Consider the following 24,477-nt stretch of genomic DNA (forward strand, 5'->3'; position numbering starts at 1 on the left):
GGTATAGAGGAAATAAACGCGTGGACCAAAAGAAGAAAAGTGGAATGGAATCAAAACATCGAAAGAATGACAGAAAATAGAATAGTACGAATAGCAAGAGACAAATCGCCAAATGGAAGAAGATCATTGGGACGACCGAGGAAAAGATGGTCAGACAACGTCAATTAAGGCTAAAACAGGCATTTTGCGTATTTATAAAGTAGGAAGAGGAAGAAGGTAATACATTTATTACACCGTATGTAGCCGAAGACTTATATTTAAATGCACTAGTGTGACTCAAATAAATAGAATATTAATCAAAAGTTTGTCCATGTTTTTAAGCTCTTCTCTCTATTCGGATTGCCGAATATGGGCCTCTCCTAATTCTCGCCATTCATCTCTGTTGTTTGTAGGACTTTTCCAAATTGGTCCTGCAGTTTTTTTAATATCGTCGTTCCAGCACATTTGCTGTGTCTTCCTCGTGGTCTTTTGGCTTTATATGGCCGCCAATTCCCGATTTCTTTATTCCATCGACCATCCTTAAGACGTTCGTTATGTCCAGCCCATTTCTATTTCAGTTTAGCTGCCTGTTCGACAGCATCTTTTACTTTTGTTCTATTACGAATATCTTCATTGGTCATATGGCCTTTGAGTGAGATACCCAGCTATCGTTTGATAGCTCTCTAGAGTTTTTTTATTCTTCTGCATGTTTATTTTAGTAAATGTCCAGATTTGAGCTCCATATCTAAGTTCAGGTAGGATACAGGAATTAAACATCGCAGTCTTTGAGGTATGTTTTTATTTTTAAGTACGTATGAGAGTCTACCAAATGCTACCCATCCCATTTTTACACATCTGCTTATTTCAGTAGTCTGATTTTCTTTGCTTACCTTGAAATGTTGACTCAGATATGTATATTTATCTACGTGTTCTATCTATGTCCCTTGGATGTTTATCATAGGTTTGTCATCTTTATTTGACATGAGTTTAGTTTTTCTAAAATTAATTTTCAGTCCTTTTTTTAGGGATTCTGTGTGTAGCTCCTCAATCATCGTATTCAGTGCATTCCACGTGTCGGCTATTAGTACTACATCATCTGCGTATATAATATGGTTCATAAGTATCTTTCATTAATAGGGATACCTTTATTTTCCCAGTCTATTGACTTAAAGATATCTTCTAGGGCTGTAAATAATTTTGGAGATATTGTGTCTCCTTGTCTTACGCCTCGGTTGATTTTTACTGGTCTTGTTTCGATTCCATTACCCAACGTTGCTATCATTTCAGCTTGTTCGTAAATATTATGTATTAATACTCTGTACCTGGAGTCGATCCGGTTGTTGACTAATGCTTCTTCTATTGCCCACAGTTCTACGCTATCAAAAGCTTTTTCATAACCTATAAAAGACAGACATAATGGGAGATTGTATTCGTTAGTCTTTTCTATTAGAATTTTCAAAGTATAGATGGTCACAGGTGGTGTAATTTTTTTTTAAATCCGCCTTGTTCTATTGGTTGAAATTTGTCAAATTTAATTGTTAACCTGTTTCTAATAATCTTTGTAAAGTTGTCAAAGAAGTGAAATTGGTAATTAAAATACAAATTAAAAATATTTATGCAAAATGGCGGTACTTATAACGTGTTTTCCAAAATGCAAGACAAACGACCTGTTGCTTTTACTTTCACAAAATGAGTGAAAGAAATTTTTGGGAAGTAATCGAACGAACTTGGTCACTCGTTGTGTTTCGGGGGTTGGGGGATGCACTGTGCCAATCATAATGATTGAACTAGCGACCATCAACGAAAATTTCCCGCTAAAGCTTGTTCTGCCAATAACGTGCTTTGTTTTGGAGCGAGAGCTTATAGTTTTAGCCGGGATTTATGAATGTTATTAATGTTACAAACTTATACAAACCAATTCCGCTACATGCTACAAACAAAATAGTTAATTGATGATAAATTAATGACATTCTAACTAAATCCCTTCCACGATGATTTACCAACAACAGACAATAGCAAATATTTAAATAGAACTTATAAAATACATAAAAGTCCAGCAGATACTCAATTTACTAACGTAACACAAAATTCCACATAAGCTAACTTATCAATGGCAAACTGTCAATTATCAAAAAAGATTTCGAATCTCGAAATAAAAAATTAAAAAACAAAGACAAACTACCATTAAGATTACTGGCAATCTTAACTCTGAAGATGAAAATAATCCAACTGATGCAACTACTGAGAAAATAATGAACCTCCTCCTATATTCCTAGGTAAGGTAGAAAATAACAATCGTCTAACGGCTCTAAGTACAATCAAAATCCTGAGAAGTTTATTCTAAGATTACTAAAGTCTTTATAGAAAAAAAAACAACGTTCAGGACGAAAAAAGCACGTTCAATAAAAAAATGCTTCAGGTTTGTACTAAAAAAAAAATACATCATTCCACAAATCCAGATGAAATTCAAAATAGCATGAACATGAAGTCGAACAAATATGGAACACCATAAATTATAAAACAAAAAATGTCTTACCTATGTTCTTTGTGGATTTAAACAACAATGAAAATAAGAAGGCATGCTAAACAACAAACTACACAGTTGGCTTGTTTCAGTCGTTGGGCAAAGTGAGCAGGGGAAAAGTATGTTTCCTTTAGGTGAAATCTCATAACATGAACCTTGTGTTTTCACCTTAATAAATTTAATATAACCATGATTGTCATCTAATTTAAAGGTTTTTAAACCTATTTCATTAACTAGTCTTCAACTCATTTTTTAAAATGTTTCATTGGTGATGGTCCGGCTGAAACGAAAACGTTTTGGAATAATTGTAATCCTTTGGATAAATTAGATAATAAATTAGATTATCAGATTTTGTCTTGTTTTAGGGATGCATTTATTATTACCACATTGGACACTTTTACATCTCTTCTATCAGGTTTTACCATATTTGGCATTCTCGGTAACTTAGCACATGAATTGAATGTACCTCCGAGCGAAGTTATATCGAAAGGTAGCGGCACTGGTTTGGCATTTGTGTCATATCCTGATGCTATTTCCAAATTTACCTTTGTACCTTGGGTAAGTACGCAAAAATACGTTTAATTGAATCTTTCATTATGAGATGTATGTATCGTTTATTTTTGACCGTAAATTATGCATGTATTTATTTGTAAATCATAATCGACTGCTCCCAAAAACGACTGTAAAGTTGATACAATAGAAAGGCAGTACCAAGGTAGCTACTAAGCTGATGTGTTTTTCTCTGATTGGATTGGTTCTTTTTGGTGGGTTTAGGTGTCTGTCACCTGTGTTACACAATTTGTGATACTGGGAAACAGTTTGGTTTAACAATAAACATAAAAAAAATAAAAACCATGGTTATCAGCAAGAGGAGCAAAGTCATTACAAGGATCCAGATAAATAATGTAAATATTGAGCAAGTGGACAAAATGAAATACTTAGGAGTCAAGTCATACACTCAAGAATAAAGCAATCAAGAGCAGCCTTTTTGAAGATGAGGAAATTTCTAAGTAACCAAAGACTCAATCTGCAAATCCGATATCGGATGTTAAAATGTTATATCCACTCTATTCTTCTTTATGGTGTTGAAGCCTGGACTGTTAATATTGGCCTAATGAGAAAACTGGAACCTTTGGAGATGTGGCTTTTTAGGAGAATTTTGAAGATACCATGGACCGATCATATATTACGAACGAAATGTTGTTGCACAGAATGGGAAGAGACAGATAACTTTTGACCACCATTAAAAGGCAAAAGACAGCATATTTGAGGCACATACTTAGAAATGATAAGAACGAGTTGCTGCAGCTATTATGAAGCAACCTTCATTAGTGGAGACGGTACTAGAAGAAGAAGAAGTCACCTCTTCAGTTTCGTTCGTTTGGAAGTCGTTCGTTTTGTGGGTGTTGGCACTGAGGTAGTTGTGTCTCCCGGTGGTATTAGCTAGGTGGATGTTTATTCCTGCGGAGGAGGTAGCTGTTCAGGGTAGTCAGAGGTGCTTAAGCGGTTCTTTTAAGAAATTATTTTGACGTGACAACGTCTTAAATTAGGTTGTGGCTCGGAGTCATTCATGAAAAAGTGTAACGCCCGCTCACGTCTGTTACAGTGAGTCACCGAACGAGAGAGAGGCCCGCCGGATCGGCGAATGCCTTGCGTCTCTCTCCCACTCAAACATGATCGGTCCGCTGCGCGCGCAGCACTAGAGAATTAGGCGCGTTGAATCGGTGCGTGCTTCCGTGCTTGTGTCTCTGTCAGTGTTGTTCCGTCTACCGATTTTTCGGTAGATCTACCGAATTTGATTCCTATCTACCGATCTACCGAACTGCTTCTTGAATCTACCTAATTTTAAAACAAATATCACAATGACTTGAAAATAAATTCGGATAATACAATTTATCTTTTTATTTCTGTTACCATCAAAAAACTTTTCAGTGTAACCTAATACTTGGTATTTTTAATACGTTTGTATTAAAATTCATTTGATACTTCCCTATAGTGTTTAAAAATATATTTGCAAAGATGCAAAGAAAGCGAAATACCCCGAGATTCAAGTTCGTAATTTTATACCTAATAATAACATATTGTATAAACATCATTCCGTAATCATAATCATTCACACACGTCTCTTCAATTCTCAAAGAATCTCAAGTATCAAGTGATAAATTATTAGCTAAATGACGGTGTGTGTGCTGTCGGTTTTCTTTGACTGCCGACTTAATCCATTAGCAGATAATGGTTGTTACATCTATTTGAACCAGAACGTTTTAACTTTCTGTAAATATTATGACCTATAACTATTTCTCAAAATATTATTAAACCTTATTTGTATCATAATAGCTGATGTGAGCATTTGGTCCCAATAATTTGATTCTTTATTTATTAAACAAAATTCAATGAATTATGGATATTTCTAATAATTAGTTCAGCATAATTATTTAAGGTCTTTAACTTTTGAACCATTAAGTCGCCACCATAATGGGAAACTTTTCTATTTTTAGTTTTATGGAAAAAAGTTATTCTTTCTAAAAAGTTCTGAATGATCTAAAACTTAGAATACAATCATCAGATATTAAATTTTTTTAGTAATATAGGCAGTTTATAAAAAAATATGAATTTTATGTTCATATTTTTTGACAAACCTCGTGTATATGGCTCAAAAAATTTAATTGATGATTGATTTTAGGTTTTAGGTCATAAAACTAAAAAAAAATTCCATTATGGTGTTCACTTAATTGGACGCACTGTATTATAATATATATATATATATATATATATATATATATATATATATATATATATATATATATATATATATATATATATATATATATATATATATATATAATTTACGTCATTGCATATGATCTACCGAAATCTACCGAATTTTGCCGAAGGCATCTCCCGATATTGGATAAGCTCCACGGAACATCACTGGTCTCTGTCTTTCTCGAGCGTTCTTGGCGTTCAAGACACATTACAGCAGAAACACTTCCTTTCATTTCATATTTCTCCTATCATCGTCCTATCCTCAACAAAATCACTCAAATAGAAATTAGTTAAGTTTAAGTTTACATGTACAATGTTTTAGTAAACAAAATATATTTCTATAGTTAAAATTTGTGCAATTCTTATTTTCATTCAATTCCTTGTTCCTATTGTGCAATTTAATAGTATTCATATCAATAAATATTCTACCGAGAAAAAGACGTTGTCACGTAAAATCTTCGCCCGTAAAACCGACTTTACAGGCAACCGATTTTTTTTGGTAATGGATATAAATAACATATGACTGTATTTAAATATATAAATAATTGAATATGAATTATTGTTGCGTTGAGGGCAGCTGTGGCTGTATCCTCCCTAAAGACAGGTATAATTGTGCAATAGGATCTGGAAACTACACAAAACTGATCCCTGCCGGTCCGTAGCAGAGCTCGAAGTGAGCTATTTATCTAGTTTCAATAGTAAAGTAAAAAAGTAAAGTTGTCTCTAGGACGTCCATGTATTCATTAGTGAGTTCGTTGCTGGCTAAGGTAAGTAGTTTAGTAGGGAGGAAGGGTAGTTTTCTTTTGGGGTGTCTGATGAATACATTGCCCAAAGATGAGCAGGTAGTTTTAATTGTGTTTTTGGCTCTGAAGATTTGGCCTCTAATGGTTTTAATCATATAACTCCTGCTCTGAAAAGAGAGCCTCTTATTTATGGACTGGATGTTCAATAAATGATGTATGAGGGCGGAGGGGTAGTCCTATCGTTTGTAATTTACTTAAAACAGAATTTTCGTCTCCAGTCCTAGCAGTTGTTGTGTTAGGCCATCACAGGGCATATATTATATTAGCCCTGTATTCAATCACGGGCCTGATGTTGGTTTTGTACGTGTGTATGAGTGTACGTGAATGTGTCCGTCCAAATTTTGCACATAGAGCGTTGAGTAGACCGACTCTCCTCTTTACCATATTGCGGGTTTCAGCCAGATCGCCAGATTTGTAATCACCACGAATAGGTACTCAATCTGGTCACGAAGTTGGAGCCGATCCCATTAAGTACCAAGCGTCATATACAGCTTTATTTTATTTGACCCCACCATGGTTTCCTGAGTCTTTTCTCTTTTTTTTTGGCTTCCAATTACAGTCCAATTCGTGACTCTAGAGATCTTATTTTTATGTTTGTATTTGATTATGTTATCCGTCTTCTCCGTCATTAATTAGATTGTTATTTGTCATTTCGATTAGAATTTTGGATTTGTAGTTTTTTATTTTTGCCGAAAGCTTGATTACTTTCTGCATTTTCTCTTGTATTTTGTAATTAGTTCTTTTCTCTGACACTACGCGATAGTAAAATTAATAATTTCTTCAGAGATGTCATTCCGATACCATATTTGTCTTTATTGAGATTCACATGCCGTATATTAAATTCGTGGGACCGCTTTCCAAATTTACGATTTTGGTTTGTAGTTTGGTTTGGACACTTTGTAGTTCTATAACTCATGGATTTATTGATTAAGTCTTGAGACATTGAGAAGTTTTGATCAGCATCACCAAATATACCTCCCTGCAAAGTTTCAGCAAATTTAATTGTAACCACTTTTACATAAAAAAAATTGTCGGGGTATTTTGTAATTTTTAACTTTTATAGTACCTTTTCTGTCTCTGTCATTTAGAGACTGTTATTTAGAGACATTATAAATAAGTTATAGAGTTATAGAGTTTAGAGACATTATAAATAAGTTATGTTTTAGGCATTTTCCATAACATTTTTCTTTATGCTTTTCGTTTTGGGCATTGGAACTTTAGTGGCTGCTCATGCCACCGTCATAACATCCATCAAAGATGCCTTTATAAACATTCCTGATTGGATCATAGCTTCAGTTACTGCTTTTGCCTTGTTTAGCCTTGGACTGGTCTATACTACCTCGGTAAGTTAACAAATTAAATGTATTTTAGAAAAATATATTGTTTATTTAAATAAAAACTAGTATTTAGAAACTTTGGGAATATAAAATTGCATTTAATTAACGTCAGATATGAAAAAATATGAAAAATACAATAAAAAAATTTCAAATATGTTAAAAACAAACAGGGATAGAATAAAGCTTTGGAACTTCAGAAGAAATTTTTGAATACATAAAATTCTAAGTTTCTTCTTACTTTATTCCGAAAAATTTTCGTATATTAAAAGCATTTCAGAATGTTTAATGTATAGATAGATATATTATATCTGTATATTTTGGTATATTTTTCAGGGTGGTCAGTATGTGTTAGATTTAGTGGACCATTTTGGAGGTACTTTTGTCGTATTTATATGCGCAATATTGGAAACATTGGCGATAATATTTCTATATGGTAAGAAAACGTTTGCTCTATTTAGTTCTCTGCTAGCATTAAGATTGGTTATTCTGTATAAATATTTGACCCATTTGATTTCGTTATCATAATTTATTTCGTTGATAATACAAAATTTTACGTACTTTTAGCACGTTTATTTTTTTAAAAATTTTGAATAATATAACACCATAGTTAAGAATAATAGTTTAACAATATGCTATACACAAATATGTCATTCTAACAATACAGATATGTTTTTACACTTGGTATCTAAATGCATCAAAACATCTACTTATTTTTCTTCTTCTTCTTCTCTCTCTTTATAAGCAATTCTGCTTGTTCATTGGCGGATTAATACCTCTATGGTAGGTTGTCACTTCATCTTTTACTCGGTCGTCTGATACTTCTTTTGTCGATTGGTGACTTATCTCTTGCTATTTTGAGGACAGTGGTCTCCTCCATTCTGCTTATGTGGTTATTCCATTTTTTGTATTTTGTGTCCATTTATGTATATACTGTATGTTACATTTTCTTCTAATGTCTTCACTATTCTTTCAATCTCTGAACGTATTTCCTATATTTCTTCTCAGTCCTTTTATCTCTACCGTTTTCAGTAGTCTTTGCGTTGTGGTTGTATCGGGTCTTGTTTCTGGGGCATATTATTGGTCTTACACTTGTTTTATAAATTCTTGACTTCAGCTCAGTGTTAATGTATCTGTTTTTCTGTGCATTTATATTTTCGGTATAGTTTCGGTGTTTCCGGTTCTAGCGTCGTTTGTTCTTCCTCTACATAGAGCTTTTTTAGATAGTCAATTCACTAACCCCTTTCTATCTGTTTTGGTTCTATTAGTTTCTTTACCTACGTTCTTTGACCTATTATAAAGCGCCATATTTCCTTTTGCACACCGTAAAAATCATGTTCTATTTCTTTTGAAAAGCATTCCCATTCGAAGTTTCGTTTCTAATTGTCTTGTAAGTATGGTATGCCTCTTGTGTTTTGGTTGACATGTATTTCAAGTAAGCTTTTTTTGTTTCTTTACATTTTTCCTTCACTTCTGTATAAAACCATTAAGTTCTTCGCCGTAGGAACGATTTATTTCTATTTATATTTCTTTCACCGAGAACTTCCTTGGCCGAGGCTAAGATAATAGACTTAATTTTTGCCCAGCTTTCTTCGACTCCATCACTTTCTGTGATATATATGTTTCTGCTTTCTTCATCCTATATGCTTACGACTTTTATCTCTGTGGTGTATTCTGTTGTTTTGTTATCACATGTATGTGTGAAAAGATCTATGGTAGACTATATTTTGTCCAATAGAGAGTTACACCCCTTTCAAATCTTGGATGTAGGAGCACTAACATCAGCAGGAATAGGAAACGATCATAAATTGGTATTGTACTAAATTCGGATGAGACACATAATTATTTTTCACGTTATTTATACTACCATTAATAGAGATTTGGCGAGACAAGCACGAAAATATTTGTGTAAATATTTCTAAATTAATTTCGTATTCCACCTTAACTTTTGCATCACTTTTTAGTAAATTTGTTTAATGCATTCTTGAAAATGCTCCTTGTAACATCTAATTTAGGCTGTAATGAACATTGTTAAAGTAAATTCATTCTCGAGTCACTGCTTTACTACAAACATTATTGCCATGACTGGGATCCTCGATTCTAAAGTGGTCAGTTTCTTATGTTAATACATTTTACACAATTGTTATATTTTTATTGTTTTTTATTTATTATTAAAGGTTCTATTTATAACACTTGCAAATTTATTAAAGTCTTTATTACTAATTTATTTTACACCAATAATTATATAATTTGTCTACATTTATTATAATACGTGCGTTGCATTTTAAAATGCGACGCGATGTTCAAAAACTAACTGTAACTGTTACAACAAAATTCCTCTTTAAATATAAAATCCCGCTATTCGAGAATTGCGGCGATCCCATCGAAGAGACCAGAAGCTCAAACTGGTTTTATTAGGCCTACTTTTGGAAATTTCAAGTCGCGGGTGACTCATCACAATTCAGGTAGACAGGTCTTTCAACTGAGCGCCGAAATAACTAGAATAGAAAAGATATTAGTAATAAATATGTTTACAGTTTTGAGTCATATGACACGTCATTATTTATCGTAACACAATATTCATATTCTTAAAAATTTTTAAACAATCTAAAAGTGACAACAGTCGATCAAACTAGATTAACTTTGTGTGACCTTGTTTGTAAGTTTTATTATATCTCTGACAAGATTAGATAGATCTCCTGTGTATGTTACAAAAGTAACAAAAAGGACTTAAACCTGTTTAAGATTAGGTACTTTCTATAAAATCGTGTTTAAAAGAAATTAAACAATTGTTTTATTTACAAATGTTAGGTTAGATTTATATTTGTTTTGGATCTTTCGTGTATGAGCGTATGAGCTACTCACAAGAAGAAAGGCCTATTCATGGCCTTAATTAAGATTTTTTTTGATTACTCTACAGCTCTGTACAATCCTACAGTTTTATTTTTTTTTTTTATTTCATATTTAAAATTATTGTTTTAGGAATTAATAACTTATGTATGGATGTAGAATTTATGACCAAACGAAAAGTCGGAATTTATTGGAGAATCACTTGGGGGCTAGCGATGCCAATTTTTTTAATTGCTATTTTTATTTATTTTGTCGGAACCTTGAAACCTATGGTGTATGGTATCTACAGTCTCTCGTATCCTTTGAGTCTGACAGGTGAGATTTCGCTTACTACAATAAAGTTACTTAGACAATATTACATCTATCAAAGTTGGACTTTTATTTTATAAAATTTTAGTATATTTTTACACTGAGGCAAACCAATTTTAAACAAACATATGATTCCGTAAACAGACAAAAAAGACTCTCTATCTGCAACTCTGTTTAATCTGTGTCTAAGATAGCAATTTTAACAGAACATGGAGTTTAAGAACAAAGCGCTATCAGACATTGGCTTATGTAGATATTTCGAATCTATTATATATTATGTTGTATTATTATCACGCAGTATATGTTATTATTATCTAGTTATAGCTGGATTTGTAGATGTATCGAGGGACATATGCAGTGATTTTCAAACTTTAGCAGAAAAAGTAAGCCTAGTCATTAACGAAAAGAAGTGAAAGTAGATGAAACTTAGAGTACCTTAAACACAATTAAGTTATATTCAAGATCAAAAAGAAAGCAGACAGCACCCTAGAATAAAAATAAGGTGAGAATTTCACTTACCTGGGAACTAACATAAAGATGATTATGAGCTGTACGCAAGAATACTAAAACGAAAGGTTAAAAAACCTTACATCAAAAAATGTGTCAAGTGAAAATACTTCATACAAAACAGTTTTGAGATTGACACTGTCCTCTATACAAGCATATATGTTCGATTAAATTTCCGTGATCAGGTAAATGAAAATTACTAAATTCTCGGGCAGCTCCGCGTTAAGAATTTAATATTTGACGTTACGGCACAAATGTTGGAGCTATTATCAAGAAGGATACGGTTCCGTTCGAGTTCGGGGTCTCAATCTGCCTACTCCCTTCACTCATGACGTGGCAGTATCGTGTTCTGTATAAATACAAGAACCGTCAAACGGCACTGAGGTCTCAATCTGTCGACTCCTCAGTCACTCATCACTCAGTCATAAAGAAAAACCAATCCCAAAAATTTTCATCACTCTGTTGAGATTCCTCTGAAGATTCAGACCCTCATCATACGAAAGCTTATTTTCCTTACATCAACGGTGTATGATAAAATCGACAAAATTCTTGAATCAAGAGAAATAAAAACAATATCTATCCCCCGACAAAAACTTTCATCTCTTGTCCGATCAGTCCAAGATAACATTCCAAATGAACAACACAGAGTTTAAAAATTCCTTGTTAATATAGGCCAAACTAATCTTAAAATTCAAAATAGGATTTATGAACATTCCATTTCTGTTCACAATTCCGATTCAATTTCAGCTCTAGATCAACACCATCTTTATACAGGTCACAAATTCCATTTTGAAAACTCCAGAACCATAGCCCCCATACGCTTCTATAAACCAAGAATTATCCGAGAAGCCATAGACGTTGAAAAAAACCAAATTGTCAAAATAAAAGAGATGACGGCATCTGGTTACCTTCGACATGGAGACCTCTCATAAAGATAATATCGTTCTCTTCACTCTCCAATCAAAAGAAATGTTAAGAAACCCCCACGTCAACCTCCACCCAAACCACGTTACCATCGACGCAAAGGTATAAAAGAACCGTCCGCTGCTTCCAGTAGCAGTAGTGCATTGATTACCGATAAGTGTAGTAGCGTCTGGGGGTTTGGGAGACTAAGACCTCGAAATCCATGAAGAAGACAAAAGAGAGGATGTCGAAAGCTCGGCACAGTAATAATCGACGCGGTTCAACCCGGAAGCCTGGTGGGTTTATTATTAATTAATAAGGGAAAACCAAATAGAAAAAATCTATAAAGAGAATGAATGCTAGAAAGGATGGAGATCAAATAATTAAACAACTAAAAGTGTAAGACAAATCTTAAAAAGATAAAACTGAGTTTCTTACCGAAATATTCAATGTTGTAGGGAAATAAATCATACTTTAAAGAGTAAAAACTTGAAGCAAATTTGCTAAATCATCAAGAAATTAAACCCAGCACTTGATAACTTATAGCATTTTCTTCATGTTATTATAGTCTAATGATTTCTTAATAATTAGGTATTATTTTAAATTGTTTTAGTTATGGGATGGAGTCTTGTAGGCCTGGTTGTACTACAAATGATATTTTGGCTTCTGTATTATATGTACAAACACAAAAACTTTAATATCAAACAGGTGAGTATTATGATTTTACTTTGTTTAAAGTGTTTTGTTGTACAAGAGTGACGAGTTAGATGAGGAATTTCAATTGGGTGCTACATTTATGCAGCCACAACGACATCATGCTCCATCGGAACAACAGTATACAACTGCACCAGAACTGGCTCTTCATACAGCGAGATTGGTGCAAGATATCCTAGATTTGCGATTAAAAAGTAAAGAATGAAGATACTGGTGAGCAAACAAAAAATACAACCAATACATACGCCTTTAAAAGTCTGAGTAACTAATAAGAAAACTTTAATATTAATATATTATTTTCACGTAACTTGACTACCTCCAAGCATAGAATAGTACAGTGAATAACAAAAAACGTTCCTAAAATGTCTCCCATATTTTTATTTAATTTGTCGATTTTTGTGTTTTTAGTTTATTAATTGAATGCTATGCTGGAACAACGTTGTAAACGTTAAATCACATTTTGTTGACAAATTGAAAAAAACACCTTAGAATTGGTTAATAAAAAATATATATTTTTGAGCGTAAAAAAAGCATTTATGAACATATATTTTTTATTTTTAACATGCGAAATAACATGTCATTTTTTCGCTGTATTAATTACTATCATTCTACCACAATTTTTCAATCATTACCTTACTCTAACCCTTTCTTCAATCAATCAATCTAACCCACTTCAATCCCACTAGAAATACAGACAGTTGTAAGGTAGCAAACGGAAAAGACTCTCTCTTGCCTGTTGACTATCGCTAGGAGCAGAGGTATTCTCTCTTCCCTGTTGACAATCGATAGCAACAGACGTACGCTCTCTTCCCTGTTGACTATCGCTAGTAACAGACGTCTTCTCTTTTGCCTGTTGACTATCGCTAGCGACAGACATCTTCTCTCTTCCCTATTGACTATCGTTAGCAACAGAGGTATTTCTCTATTGTTGACTGCCGCTAGCAACAGACATTCTCTCCCTTTCCCGCTTATAGTTATGCGAAAAATACCGCGAATCCTCTTTTCAATTGTATACAGGCGCAAATATGCTCTATATCGTGATCTCAGTGTTAGTATCGCGAGACACGTGTTGAGAAACCGGTGACCATGGTTGAATAGTGTTGTGGGATTTTCTGAGCTAATTTGTATCCACACAGACTGTTATTTTGTACTTTGGATCTTTCCATACTACATTTTCTGCGTTGATGAAATTTAAAAAAAATGTTTGATGCACGTAGATCAGTGGCGCACCGAGGGGGAGGGGGTTTGGGGGTTAAACACCCCCCCCCCAGGACCCTATTCCGACACTGTTACTTACATATTTTAAGGACTCAAAATGGAGGTAACATCATAAAAAAATTTTGGTGACCAACCAAAACCCCCCCCAGAGGGAAAATCTAGGTGCGCTACTGACGTAGATAACTTTAAATGTGATTTTAACTTTAGATTTTGCAATTACATCTGTTTACTGAAACGGGATATAAACCGATGAAAGTTTCTTATTGCGTTCTATGAACAGTAGTAGTCGAAGTAATGTTATGAGTTATGACTTTCCAATTGTTATTTTCTCCGAAACATCTATCTGACCAAATAACAAATTTTTTTTCTTGGCCTGGATTAAGACGATTGAAGTTTTCAGTTATATAAAGTAGCAATGCTGATGCTATCTCAGGGGAGCCTCAATGCGTCATTACTTCGTTACACAGCATCATTGTACCAGTTTTTACTCCCCATATTATGAACAGCGTAGTTATACGAAGAAAGTTGTCGCTGATAGAAGATTGATTAGTAAGTTAGATTAGATCAAAAAAGAACATATTGCAAATCAGTACATAAAAAGACATAATTAGCATTTACTTTTGCAATTTCAGTATCCTGTTTTAATGCTTTCGCTCGCATATGATGAAATTTACTTTCAGTTTCTATTTTCTTTCTTTCACACTCATCGCTAGCAGAAGAAAGCTTGATAAAGAGCTTGTCACAACATGAACTATCTGGAAAGTCCAAAACCCAAGTTGAATTTACTTTTAAAAATGTCGTGGTAGGTTCGTAGAGACATTTTTGTATCAGGGTACATTTTCAAAAATAATCTGTACATTTTTGAGATGCTTAAATCAGCTGGAAGGCAACTTTTAGAAGAAGCATTTATGGTATAAGGATTTTCTTGCTGCGGAACTAATGAACTAATCTGTTCACATATTTTCTCTGCATCTGTCATCATGAGTTTTTTGGGACGATTAGTATGTTTGTCACGTTGATCATTTAGATTTTCTCCTGCTTTTATTTTATCAACGAGGTACTAGAGTCTTCTAGCGGTTATTGAAAATATATAATATACCGTTGCTTTACATACCCTTATGTTTTCTACTGTACACTGACGACGAGATGTTGCTTCCCCAACCCTTTTTCTTTTTCTCTTTTGCAGCGAAAGAGACTGCGATAAAAATTTTGATTAGCCATTGTAACTTAGTTCTCTAAACGTTTTAAATATTTATGCGTGATTGCCCTCTAATAACTCAGCAGAACAATCCGTAGCAGACTACTTACATTTACAAATACACACCTAAAATAAATATTGTTTTAAAACATGTAAATAGTTTAGATTTTTTAACTCACTTCATCTGGGCAACTTAGAGCTTCTTTGGGTACTTCTTTAGACCAAACGTACGAATCACCAGCATCTCTGCGACGTTTTCTAATATTCTGCTTCCAGTTATCAATGTTAGCTTTCGTGTTTTCCCTCTGCTAATTTGGGCGATCACTGACTTGGTTATACTAACACCAATTTTAGCTCGAAATGACAAATTACACGATTGAAAACGTTGACTTACAAAACACGTGCAGAAAATTTGGCGCGAAACACGATCCACTTTTACACATACAACGTTGTTCCATCGAAAGTTGAAGGTTGACTAATTTTCAAACTACCAAAACATGTAGGTTAAGCCTTATAATATTCCCCCCAGTCAGCAGTACATTATTTTACACATATAGAATGTTGTTTCAAAGAAAACCCATATATGAAAATATTAGCGGTTTTAACGTTGTTCCAGCATGGCATTAAATTATGGTATTTTGTTTACTTTAGAATGGCTAAATACCTCTAATTCAACATTTTAGATGATTTCCAATACGTTTTCGACAAGTACATGGGAGCCTGACGATCCGAAAGTGAAGGAAGATTGGAAAAAATACAGACAAGACGCATCAATCGCCAATACTTTAAAAAGGCGATCGTGGTTTAGAAGAAAATTGAAGACAATTACCGGACTTTAGGATATATGAATGTTAACTGTGATAATATTTAACGTTTAATTAATAAAAATTTCAAATCGTATCTATGTAAATCGTTTTATTTTAAATTATGATAATTTGATTTGTTTTTGAGTGTCTAGTATAACAACAAAGCAAAAAATATTAGGGGTATATTCGAAGTTGATAGTAAATAGAAGAATATTAGAAAGTCGAAGGCTTTCAGCGCTTCTGGCGACTTAAATCTCGCTTACCTCGAATTACTTCAAAAAACATTCAAATATTGTCAAATATTTCAGACTTTATGAACCGTCAAACTGAATATACAGCGGGTATCAAAAATATATTGACTTTGGTTACCCTAATATAAAATTATAAGTTTCTTACAAATACTCGAAAAGTGTTCTCGCGATACTGGTCAATTCTCGGTCACAAAAACCCGTAGGTATGGTATTCTCAAAAAAGAACTTCTCAAACAACCTCAATCTTAAGTTTTTCAATACATCGCTATCCTTCAAATCATGTATACAATTCTTAGGTATGTGGTTTGATAATCAACTTACTTGAAAAGAACATATTAGGCAATTAGTATTGACTTGTAATAAGAAACTTAATCTAATGAGAGCACTGTCAAATAAATATTGGGGCTCCGAGCTCTCTACCTTACTTACTAAATACAGAACTCTAATTAAATTAAAAATTGATTATGGATTAGTCTCTTACGCCTTTGCTTCCCCCATATTTTTAAAACAGTTAGACTCTATCTACAACACAGCACTTGGACTATCTCTTGGCGCATTTCGAACGTCACCGGTGGAAAGTTTAGATTGTGAAAGTGGGGAGCCTTCATTATATCACCGCCGAATTTCCTTAACGCTATCACACGTCACGTCAATAGCCTCAAATGTAAACAAACCTCTATTTAATAATACGTTCACTTAATAAATCTCTTTACCAATAGTACCAAACATAAGCCTTACTAAGAGCGAGTACGGTGTTACCTGAAATGTCTTAATATCGAATTCCCAAATACTTTTCCAATCAATATTAAAAGCCCCTCACCTTGGATAATTAATACTCCAAATATATACTGGTCTAACCCAATTTGACAAACATATTAATAGTCACGCCGAGATTAAGAATAATCTAGATCTAATTCTCCGTCAGCATTACGAACATTGTTATAAAATCTTTACAGATGCATCTTTACAGATGCAAGTGTGATAAAGGAGTAGGTGCTGAATTCGTTACCCCAAGCGATACATATCAATTTCGTCTTCCAACCTTCTTTTCGATTTTCTCCGCTGAGCTCTATACAATGCTTAAAGCTATCATGCATATAAATTCTAATAATATTCCCAACTCTGTTATCTTTAGTGACTCACTAAGCACCCTTCAAACCCTTAAACAGATCTATTCTAAAGGTCCCCTTGAAAAACTGATAAAACTAGAAGTCATCCAGGCTCAAGAAAATTCTAGGAGTATCAGATTTATATGGATTCCATCCCACATTCATTGGCATTGGCAAATTGCTAAATGTGCCGATATAGAAAAACTCGACTATCGAAATACCGTGCGTGATATAAAACCTTTTATAAAGAATCAACCATCAACCAGGCACAGAAGAGAACAATTGGTGATAACGAGACTACGAATTGGACACACGAAACTTACTCATTCATATTTATTGTCCAAAAGTGATCCACCAATAAAGTGAAACATGTAATGTACAAGTTACCGTTAACCATTTATTAATTGAATGCCATAGTTTTGCCAATTTTCGTGTTACATTTAATATACCTAACAGTATATGTAATTTATTAGGCACTAATTTTTCAGCTGTTTCAATAATATTGTAAATTTCTTACAATCTACAGGAATATTTTATAAACTCTAATTTTGTAATTCTGTAGCCGCCGCTAATAACCATTATGGTGGATGCGGCTGTAATTTCTAAATAAAAAAAAGTTCTTTATTGGTTCCACAAAATCGATAAAGCGTCAAACAATTATTGTAAACTGAACTACTATTTATGGTAGTAAAAAAGTTTTATTCTCTCTAGTATTATGTGTAAATACATTAATCAATATTATCGTGTTAATATATTCATCCTAAATTTCTACTAAATTTTTGCTAAATTCCTTCCTTAATATTTTTCTACGAAATTAAACAAATGGGAGGAAGTTTTCTACTGTCAGTCGTTTCTGTTAATCATAAAATTAAACATCTCTCTACGACTATCGCTAATAGATACTTCATGAGTATTTATTTTGTATATTTACAAGTACTTATTTAACATCATAATAACTTATAATTTCGATCTAACTTTAACAATAATAAAATTGCTTAGCAAATTGACTTGTAAACAAGTTATTTGAAGCTAAATTGCAATTAACACATTTGACACACCTGAATGGTATTTTAGTTTCGAATATTTTAATTTACGGATCTCTCATCTCCTTGTAGGATATATTTAAGATACTAGCACCGTATAGAATTCAAAATTTTTTTTACATTTTTTACTATTTTTTTCTGTAACTGATCTATCATGCATGGCAGTAATTTTTTTTAATTTTTTTATTACTGCACAACTTTTGAAGATTATAAAAAAGGTTTTTTCTTTTTTTTATTGGCCCTGAATTTTAAAGCTGGCTCCATGGCGGACAGTTAATCTCTGAAATGGCAAATCTGAAATATAAAATTCGAGAAGTGTTTAAAAAAAGTGCCCTTGCATGATGGTTTACCAGAAAAATTGACAATTCTCTAAAAGGAACAAAATGGTGGACATTTGAAAAAATTGTTCAAAAATAATACCCCAAAATGATAACTCGGTAAAAACCAAAAAGGTAATTTAACAAGAGACGATAAAAACGATTTTATCGAAACTGATTTTAAGTTTACCTACACATTTTTAGTTAAAAGCTTATTAAACGCATTTCGAAACGTTTCTAATGCTCATATTTTTGATTAATAATATACTCAGTGACATTAGAAGTGTTACACCCAGAAGGAATAATTTCTTGAACTTAATTTTTTGGCAACATGGTAGATTTACATCAAGAATGAAACGATAACGTTGTCAAGAATATTTATTAACAAGTAATCAAAAAAAATTAATAATGTGTTTGGCGACCCCGTAGCTGAATACACTCCTCTATACGTCTAGGCATTGACAAAATGAGATGATCGATAACTGCTTGTGGCACCTCGTTCCAAGAAACTTGAACTTCATGTATTAACTGTGCCAGAGTCTGTGGAGGATGGTGCAAAGTGGACACTCTCCTTTCCATCATATCCCATACATGTTCGATAGGATTTAAATCCGGAACACGGGGTGGCCACGGCAAAACATTAACGCCAGCTTCTTGGAGAAAGTCCATAATTTGACGAGCAATATGGGGACGCGCGTTGTCTTGCTGAAAAAGGACGTCTCAACGGCCGTCGAGATAAGGCAGTAAAGTGGTTTGTAAGATGTCATCAACATAACGCGCAGCTGTCATATTGCCTCGAATAAACACAAGTGGTGATAGGCTACCATAGGCAATAGCCCCCCAAACCATTACTCTAACTGTGCTGTGTACATGTCTCTCAGCAGCAAACCCGATATCTCGTCGCTCTCCAAGGTGGCGTCTTACAATCCTACGACCATCATGCATTCCTAAACAGAATCTTAATTCATCGCTGAATGCTACATTACGCTATTCTGCCACCCAATGCTGCCGTTCTCTGCACCAATTCAAACGTTGATGACAGTGATCCGCAGTCAAAGGAACACGCAGTCGTGGGCGGAATGAAACCAGTCCAAATGCTCGAATGCGACGATATAGTGTACGCATACTAACAGGTCTACCTACTACTCCAAACCATTGGTCAGCAATTTGACGCGTAGTAGCAAAACGGTCTCGCAGAGCAAGTAATCTAAAGCGCCTATCTTGATGCTCTGTGGTACGCCTCGGTTGACCAGTAGGTCTTCTTCGTGTTCCTCTACCTTCGTTTGTCTACACACGACAGACACGCATAACCGTCATTGCCGTACAATTAACGCGACGGCCTATTTCGCGATACGCAAACCCATATCTCTATACGCAATAATTCTGCCCCTGTCAAAATCGCTTACATGGTGGTAATTTTGATGTCTTCGAACTCGAGGCATTTTCTTATACTGAATACAATTAGACTGAGGAATAATAACTAAAAATTTCTATACAAACCGGTTTTTACAAATTGGTATCTTCACAAAAAAATTTAAAGGTAAGACTTAATTTTTACAAAAAGTAGAAAAGATAAAACATTGATATTGTTATCATAGCATGTTTTAAATGTTGTCATTCTGTTGCCAAAAAATTAAGTTCAAGAATTTATTCCTTCTAGGTGTAACACTTCTAATGTCATTGAGTATATTTATGGTCTTCGTCTTCTAGTTTTATGCCCGTTATCGATCGTCGATTCGATTCTATTCGATTTTTCAGCCATAATGTTCTTCTTCTACTATCACCACGTTTACCTTATATCTTTCCCTGAATGATCATACTTTTCAGGGTGTCGTTTTCACTTTCTTCCTGCTGTTGCTTTTGTGATTCCAAAGAATCACAATATCCTTGATATACTGCAAGAATGAAATCCTTAAGTTCCCTTCAGTTTTGGAGTTTTTTTGGATTTACTGGAAGGTTCGCAATATAAGTTCGGCTACATTCCATTCCCTTAAAGCAACTTAATCTGCGTTAAGTTTAAAGGGGAAGAAAGTTTCGTTTATACTTTCAATATTGTGGAATAAGGAAACTGTGATGTTTTTATCCTCATATTTAAAACTTTTGTATTTTGAGACTGTAAAGCTTTTAAAAGTTTTTTAAAGAATGGTCGAAAATATGAACGAAAGTCTCCTATGATCAAAACGTTTTTGATGTTCGCTCCACTTTTGAATACCACTCTTCCGGCAAATAAAGTTATGTGCGTTTTTTCATTTTAATCAGAGCAAATTTACGATCACATGGCAAAAATAAATGGCCCCCTTCAGGAAATCGATGGTAGATTACTTTAAACCTTCTAGTTACCACCAAAGAAGACACCATCTGAATTACAACCATGTTCTTATTCTGCCTTGGAGCTTCCTCCAAGCTAGTTGATAGCTTGGAGGGAGGGCATTTTGTGTCTCTAACATTCTGTGACTTATCCAAAGCATTCGACTCTGTTTCGCAAGAATTACTGTTAAAAAAATGCATAAATACGGTATTAGGGGTAGCACTCTTAATCTGTTTAGATCATACCTAACAAATAAGAAAAAAAATATAGTTAAACTATACCAAATCTTCCTAGACGATAGTTTGGATTGGAGTGTTCATATAGATTACTTAAGTTTTAGACTTGCTACAAGAATGTTTTTAATACGCAACTTAGTTTTAATGTTTCCCAACAGTACCCTTGGAATGTGCTACTTTGTACTCTTCCATAGCTATTTACAGTACGGAATAACTGTTTGGGGTTATTCTTGTCACACAGATCGAATTTTTAAACTACAAAAAAGAGTAGTGAAGATGCTTGCAAGAGCAGAGTATAGGGGACACTGTAAACCTCTATTCCTGGATTTAGGTATTATGTCACTGCCTTCACTATATATATATATATATATATATATATATATATATATATATATATATATATATATATATATATATATATATATATATATATGAGACGCTGATTAAAATTCATGCCAACAAAGGTAAGTTTAACATAAAATCCAACTCCATGATTACAATACAAGATCTAGAGATCTAGACAACGTTTTAGATTAACAAAGAGCATACAAAATTCGGCTGATCTTGGTTTGTAACTTTTTGCCAGATGAAGTCAAAAGTTTAAGCGTAAAATCAAATCACACTTTCTAAAACATTGTTTCTATTCAAAAACGGAGTACCTAAGTACAGTTTTTACACAATAGTACTAGTTTGGTCCGGGTATTTGCCTAATACGACGATATTTCATGTGTTTATAATTTTATTTAGTGTGTTTGTCGTTTCTTAAATTGTAAATATTAAATATCTTTTTGTAATATTTTGCAGAAAATTTTTATATGCATGTATGTAAAGAGGGTCACTATTTTGGCAAAAATAAAACTATTTTTGTATGTTGACTAAATAAATTCTATTCTATTCTATTATTTGTCTTCCTTTTTGAAAAGATTTTAGAATTTTAAAAGTTTAGTCCATCAATTATGTTTTTGAGGGTTGCCTGGCTAATGACGATGATGATTTTATTACTTGCTTTCCTTTTTGGCAAAATTTTAAGATTTAAAACTGTCTAGTCTATCTATTATGTTTTTGTTGATATTTTCATTACCAAAAAAATAAAGAAACTAATAAAATCATATGTTTGTTTAACCAATTTCAATTTTTTTGTGTATTTATGTTTATATCGAGTTATTACTCCGCTTTGTCGCATATTTTTTTTTAATCAGGGTTAAGTCCAGTTTATATTCCGCAAATATTTTTTGTTGATCTTGTGGCTGATTAATAAGTTACAAAATATTTCCCCACCTGCTTATAAATAATGTTACAGGTAAGAGAATGCAGCAAGTTCGAATTCAGTTAATGATCGCCAGTGTATTGTGTTATGCGTGATGGTGAGAGTAGAAGGACAAACTCAGGATTCTATTATTATGGACAAGGACTTTCCGGTAGGTACTTTATTAAATAGTAAATAATTATTGACTTACTAATTGTTAATTATTAAAAATTGGAGTTTATAATAAAGCTTTTATTAAAAAAAATATTTTTTTGGGACCAAGTTTTTATTATGATGGATATTTGACTTATGTTATAGAGTTAATTAAAAAGATTACTTACATAAAGGGCAACCATTTTTCATTTATTGAGCTCACTCTAAATTTTTTTATGGAATATTTTTTGTAATTTGTTTTTACTTTGTACAGGGTGTCCCAAATTGGTATGTTTGTAGAGTATACCGATAACTAAAAGAGATAGAAAAAAAGTTGTTAAGATGTCATGACTTCATTTTTCTTTAAAGTAATGATTGCCCAATCATCAATAGCTCTTCAAAGTAGGGACATACAGGGCGGTTATTGAAAAATGTTGAAAATATCAGGGTTAAATATCTTCTTTATTAAAACATTTTTTTTTTAAACTTTATTAGAACTTTTGATAGAAATATCATGAAAGCGTTGAGTGGCATACGAAAATTTTTTTATGGGGTCTCACTAAAGAAATATAATACCAACTTATGTCTTTTATATGGGACACCCTATATATTTTGATATTTTTTATATTTTACTAACGCATTTTAACATTTTATTATGAGGATATTAATCCCTTGACTCTTTTATTTCATTATCATCATCATCATTGGTGCTACAGCCCTATAAAAGAGCCTCGACCTTCCCAAGTCTATTACGTCAGTCAGTTCTATTCATTGCCAACTGTTGCCAGTTTGCTGCGCCTATTTGTCTACTATCCTCATCTACACTATCCCTCCATCTGAGTTTTGGCCTACCCCTACTTCTACTTCATACAGGTTGTGAATAAGGATTCTTCTAGGAGGGTTGTTCTGCTGTGATCTTGCCAGATGTCCTGCCCATCCTATTTTTAATAAGGATATTTTATACCCCTTTCGTTGGAAAGGGTTGGACATTTCCCAGAGTTTTATTGCAATATAAGAGTTGACATCTCATATTACCACCGAGCTCCATAACCAGCCTTTAACTACCTAAAGAGAATAGTAAAACAGCAATTTTGTTCATTAATATAAAACTTGGCGATAATCTACAGTACCGCCTATTGAACCTTTTTTTTTATCTTCTTTGCCTAGAAATGTTTACCAGACAATATGTCTATTACAGTATAAAAATATCGATAGAAGCTGGGTGCTAAAATTATCTAATTAAAAAAGAAATTAAATTTATGGCCAGTATTTATTTGCTGTTTATGGATTATTTTAATTACGTCCGGAATGTTTTTCGAGAGTGAAATAAACGTATAATCTGTAAATGTTAGTAGACTTACATAAATTGCGGCAATTAAAAAACATAAATTAAAAACACGATCATACAATTTTAGAGCACGTCCACTTTTGATTTGTTGACAAATTTAAATGCCGAGTAAAGGCATAAAAGCTATCACTGGTATTAAACCAAACATTTTTTTTAATCTAGTATTCAGTTTAGAATATGTATAAAAAATTACACAATGGGAAAATAATTTGACAACGAAAATTAAACACAGATTTAATAATGATTTACGTTCACTTTACCGCATTTTAAAATGTATTAAAAACGTGCCTCGTGTTGATAGTTATAAACACTAGAAAAACAACATAAATGGAATAATAAAAAAGGAGCATTAATATTTTTTATCGCTATCTACGTTTCAGAAACTCGGACCATCAAAAAGCCGATTCGAAGCGTATAATGGCATTAGAATAGTCGGTCTTGAAAACTTCTTCAATTGGTTAAAAAAAGAAAAATCTAGTGAATAATATAAACCAAAATCAGTGAGTAATACTGTAACTTTTTAGTTTTCAAAAAAAATACTATAATGGTTGCTGT

The 24,477-nt window shown here is 33.2% G+C and overlaps 1 protein-coding gene across 1 annotated transcript in view; it reads left to right on the forward strand.

Moving 5' to 3' along the window:
- The window catches only part of LOC140437928 (uncharacterized), a 100,360-nt gene that overhangs the window by 15,507 nt on the left and 60,376 nt on the right, over positions 1-24,477 (forward strand). The window contains exons 7-13 of the mRNA XM_072527714.1: positions 2,869-3,061; positions 7,239-7,415; positions 7,743-7,842; positions 10,389-10,571; positions 12,589-12,683; positions 15,789-15,939; positions 22,481-22,593. Coding sequence (XP_072383815.1) covers positions 2,869-3,061; positions 7,239-7,415; positions 7,743-7,842; positions 10,389-10,571; positions 12,589-12,683; positions 15,789-15,939; positions 22,481-22,593 — 1,012 coding nt within the window. The remainder of the gene's footprint in view (positions 1-2,868; positions 3,062-7,238; positions 7,416-7,742; positions 7,843-10,388; positions 10,572-12,588; positions 12,684-15,788; positions 15,940-22,480; positions 22,594-24,477) is intronic.

Source organism: Diabrotica undecimpunctata, chromosome 3, assembly GCF_040954645.1.
Source record: "Diabrotica undecimpunctata isolate CICGRU chromosome 3, icDiaUnde3, whole genome shotgun sequence".
In the NCBI taxonomy this organism is placed as follows: Eukaryota; Metazoa; Arthropoda; class Insecta; order Coleoptera; family Chrysomelidae; genus Diabrotica; species Diabrotica undecimpunctata.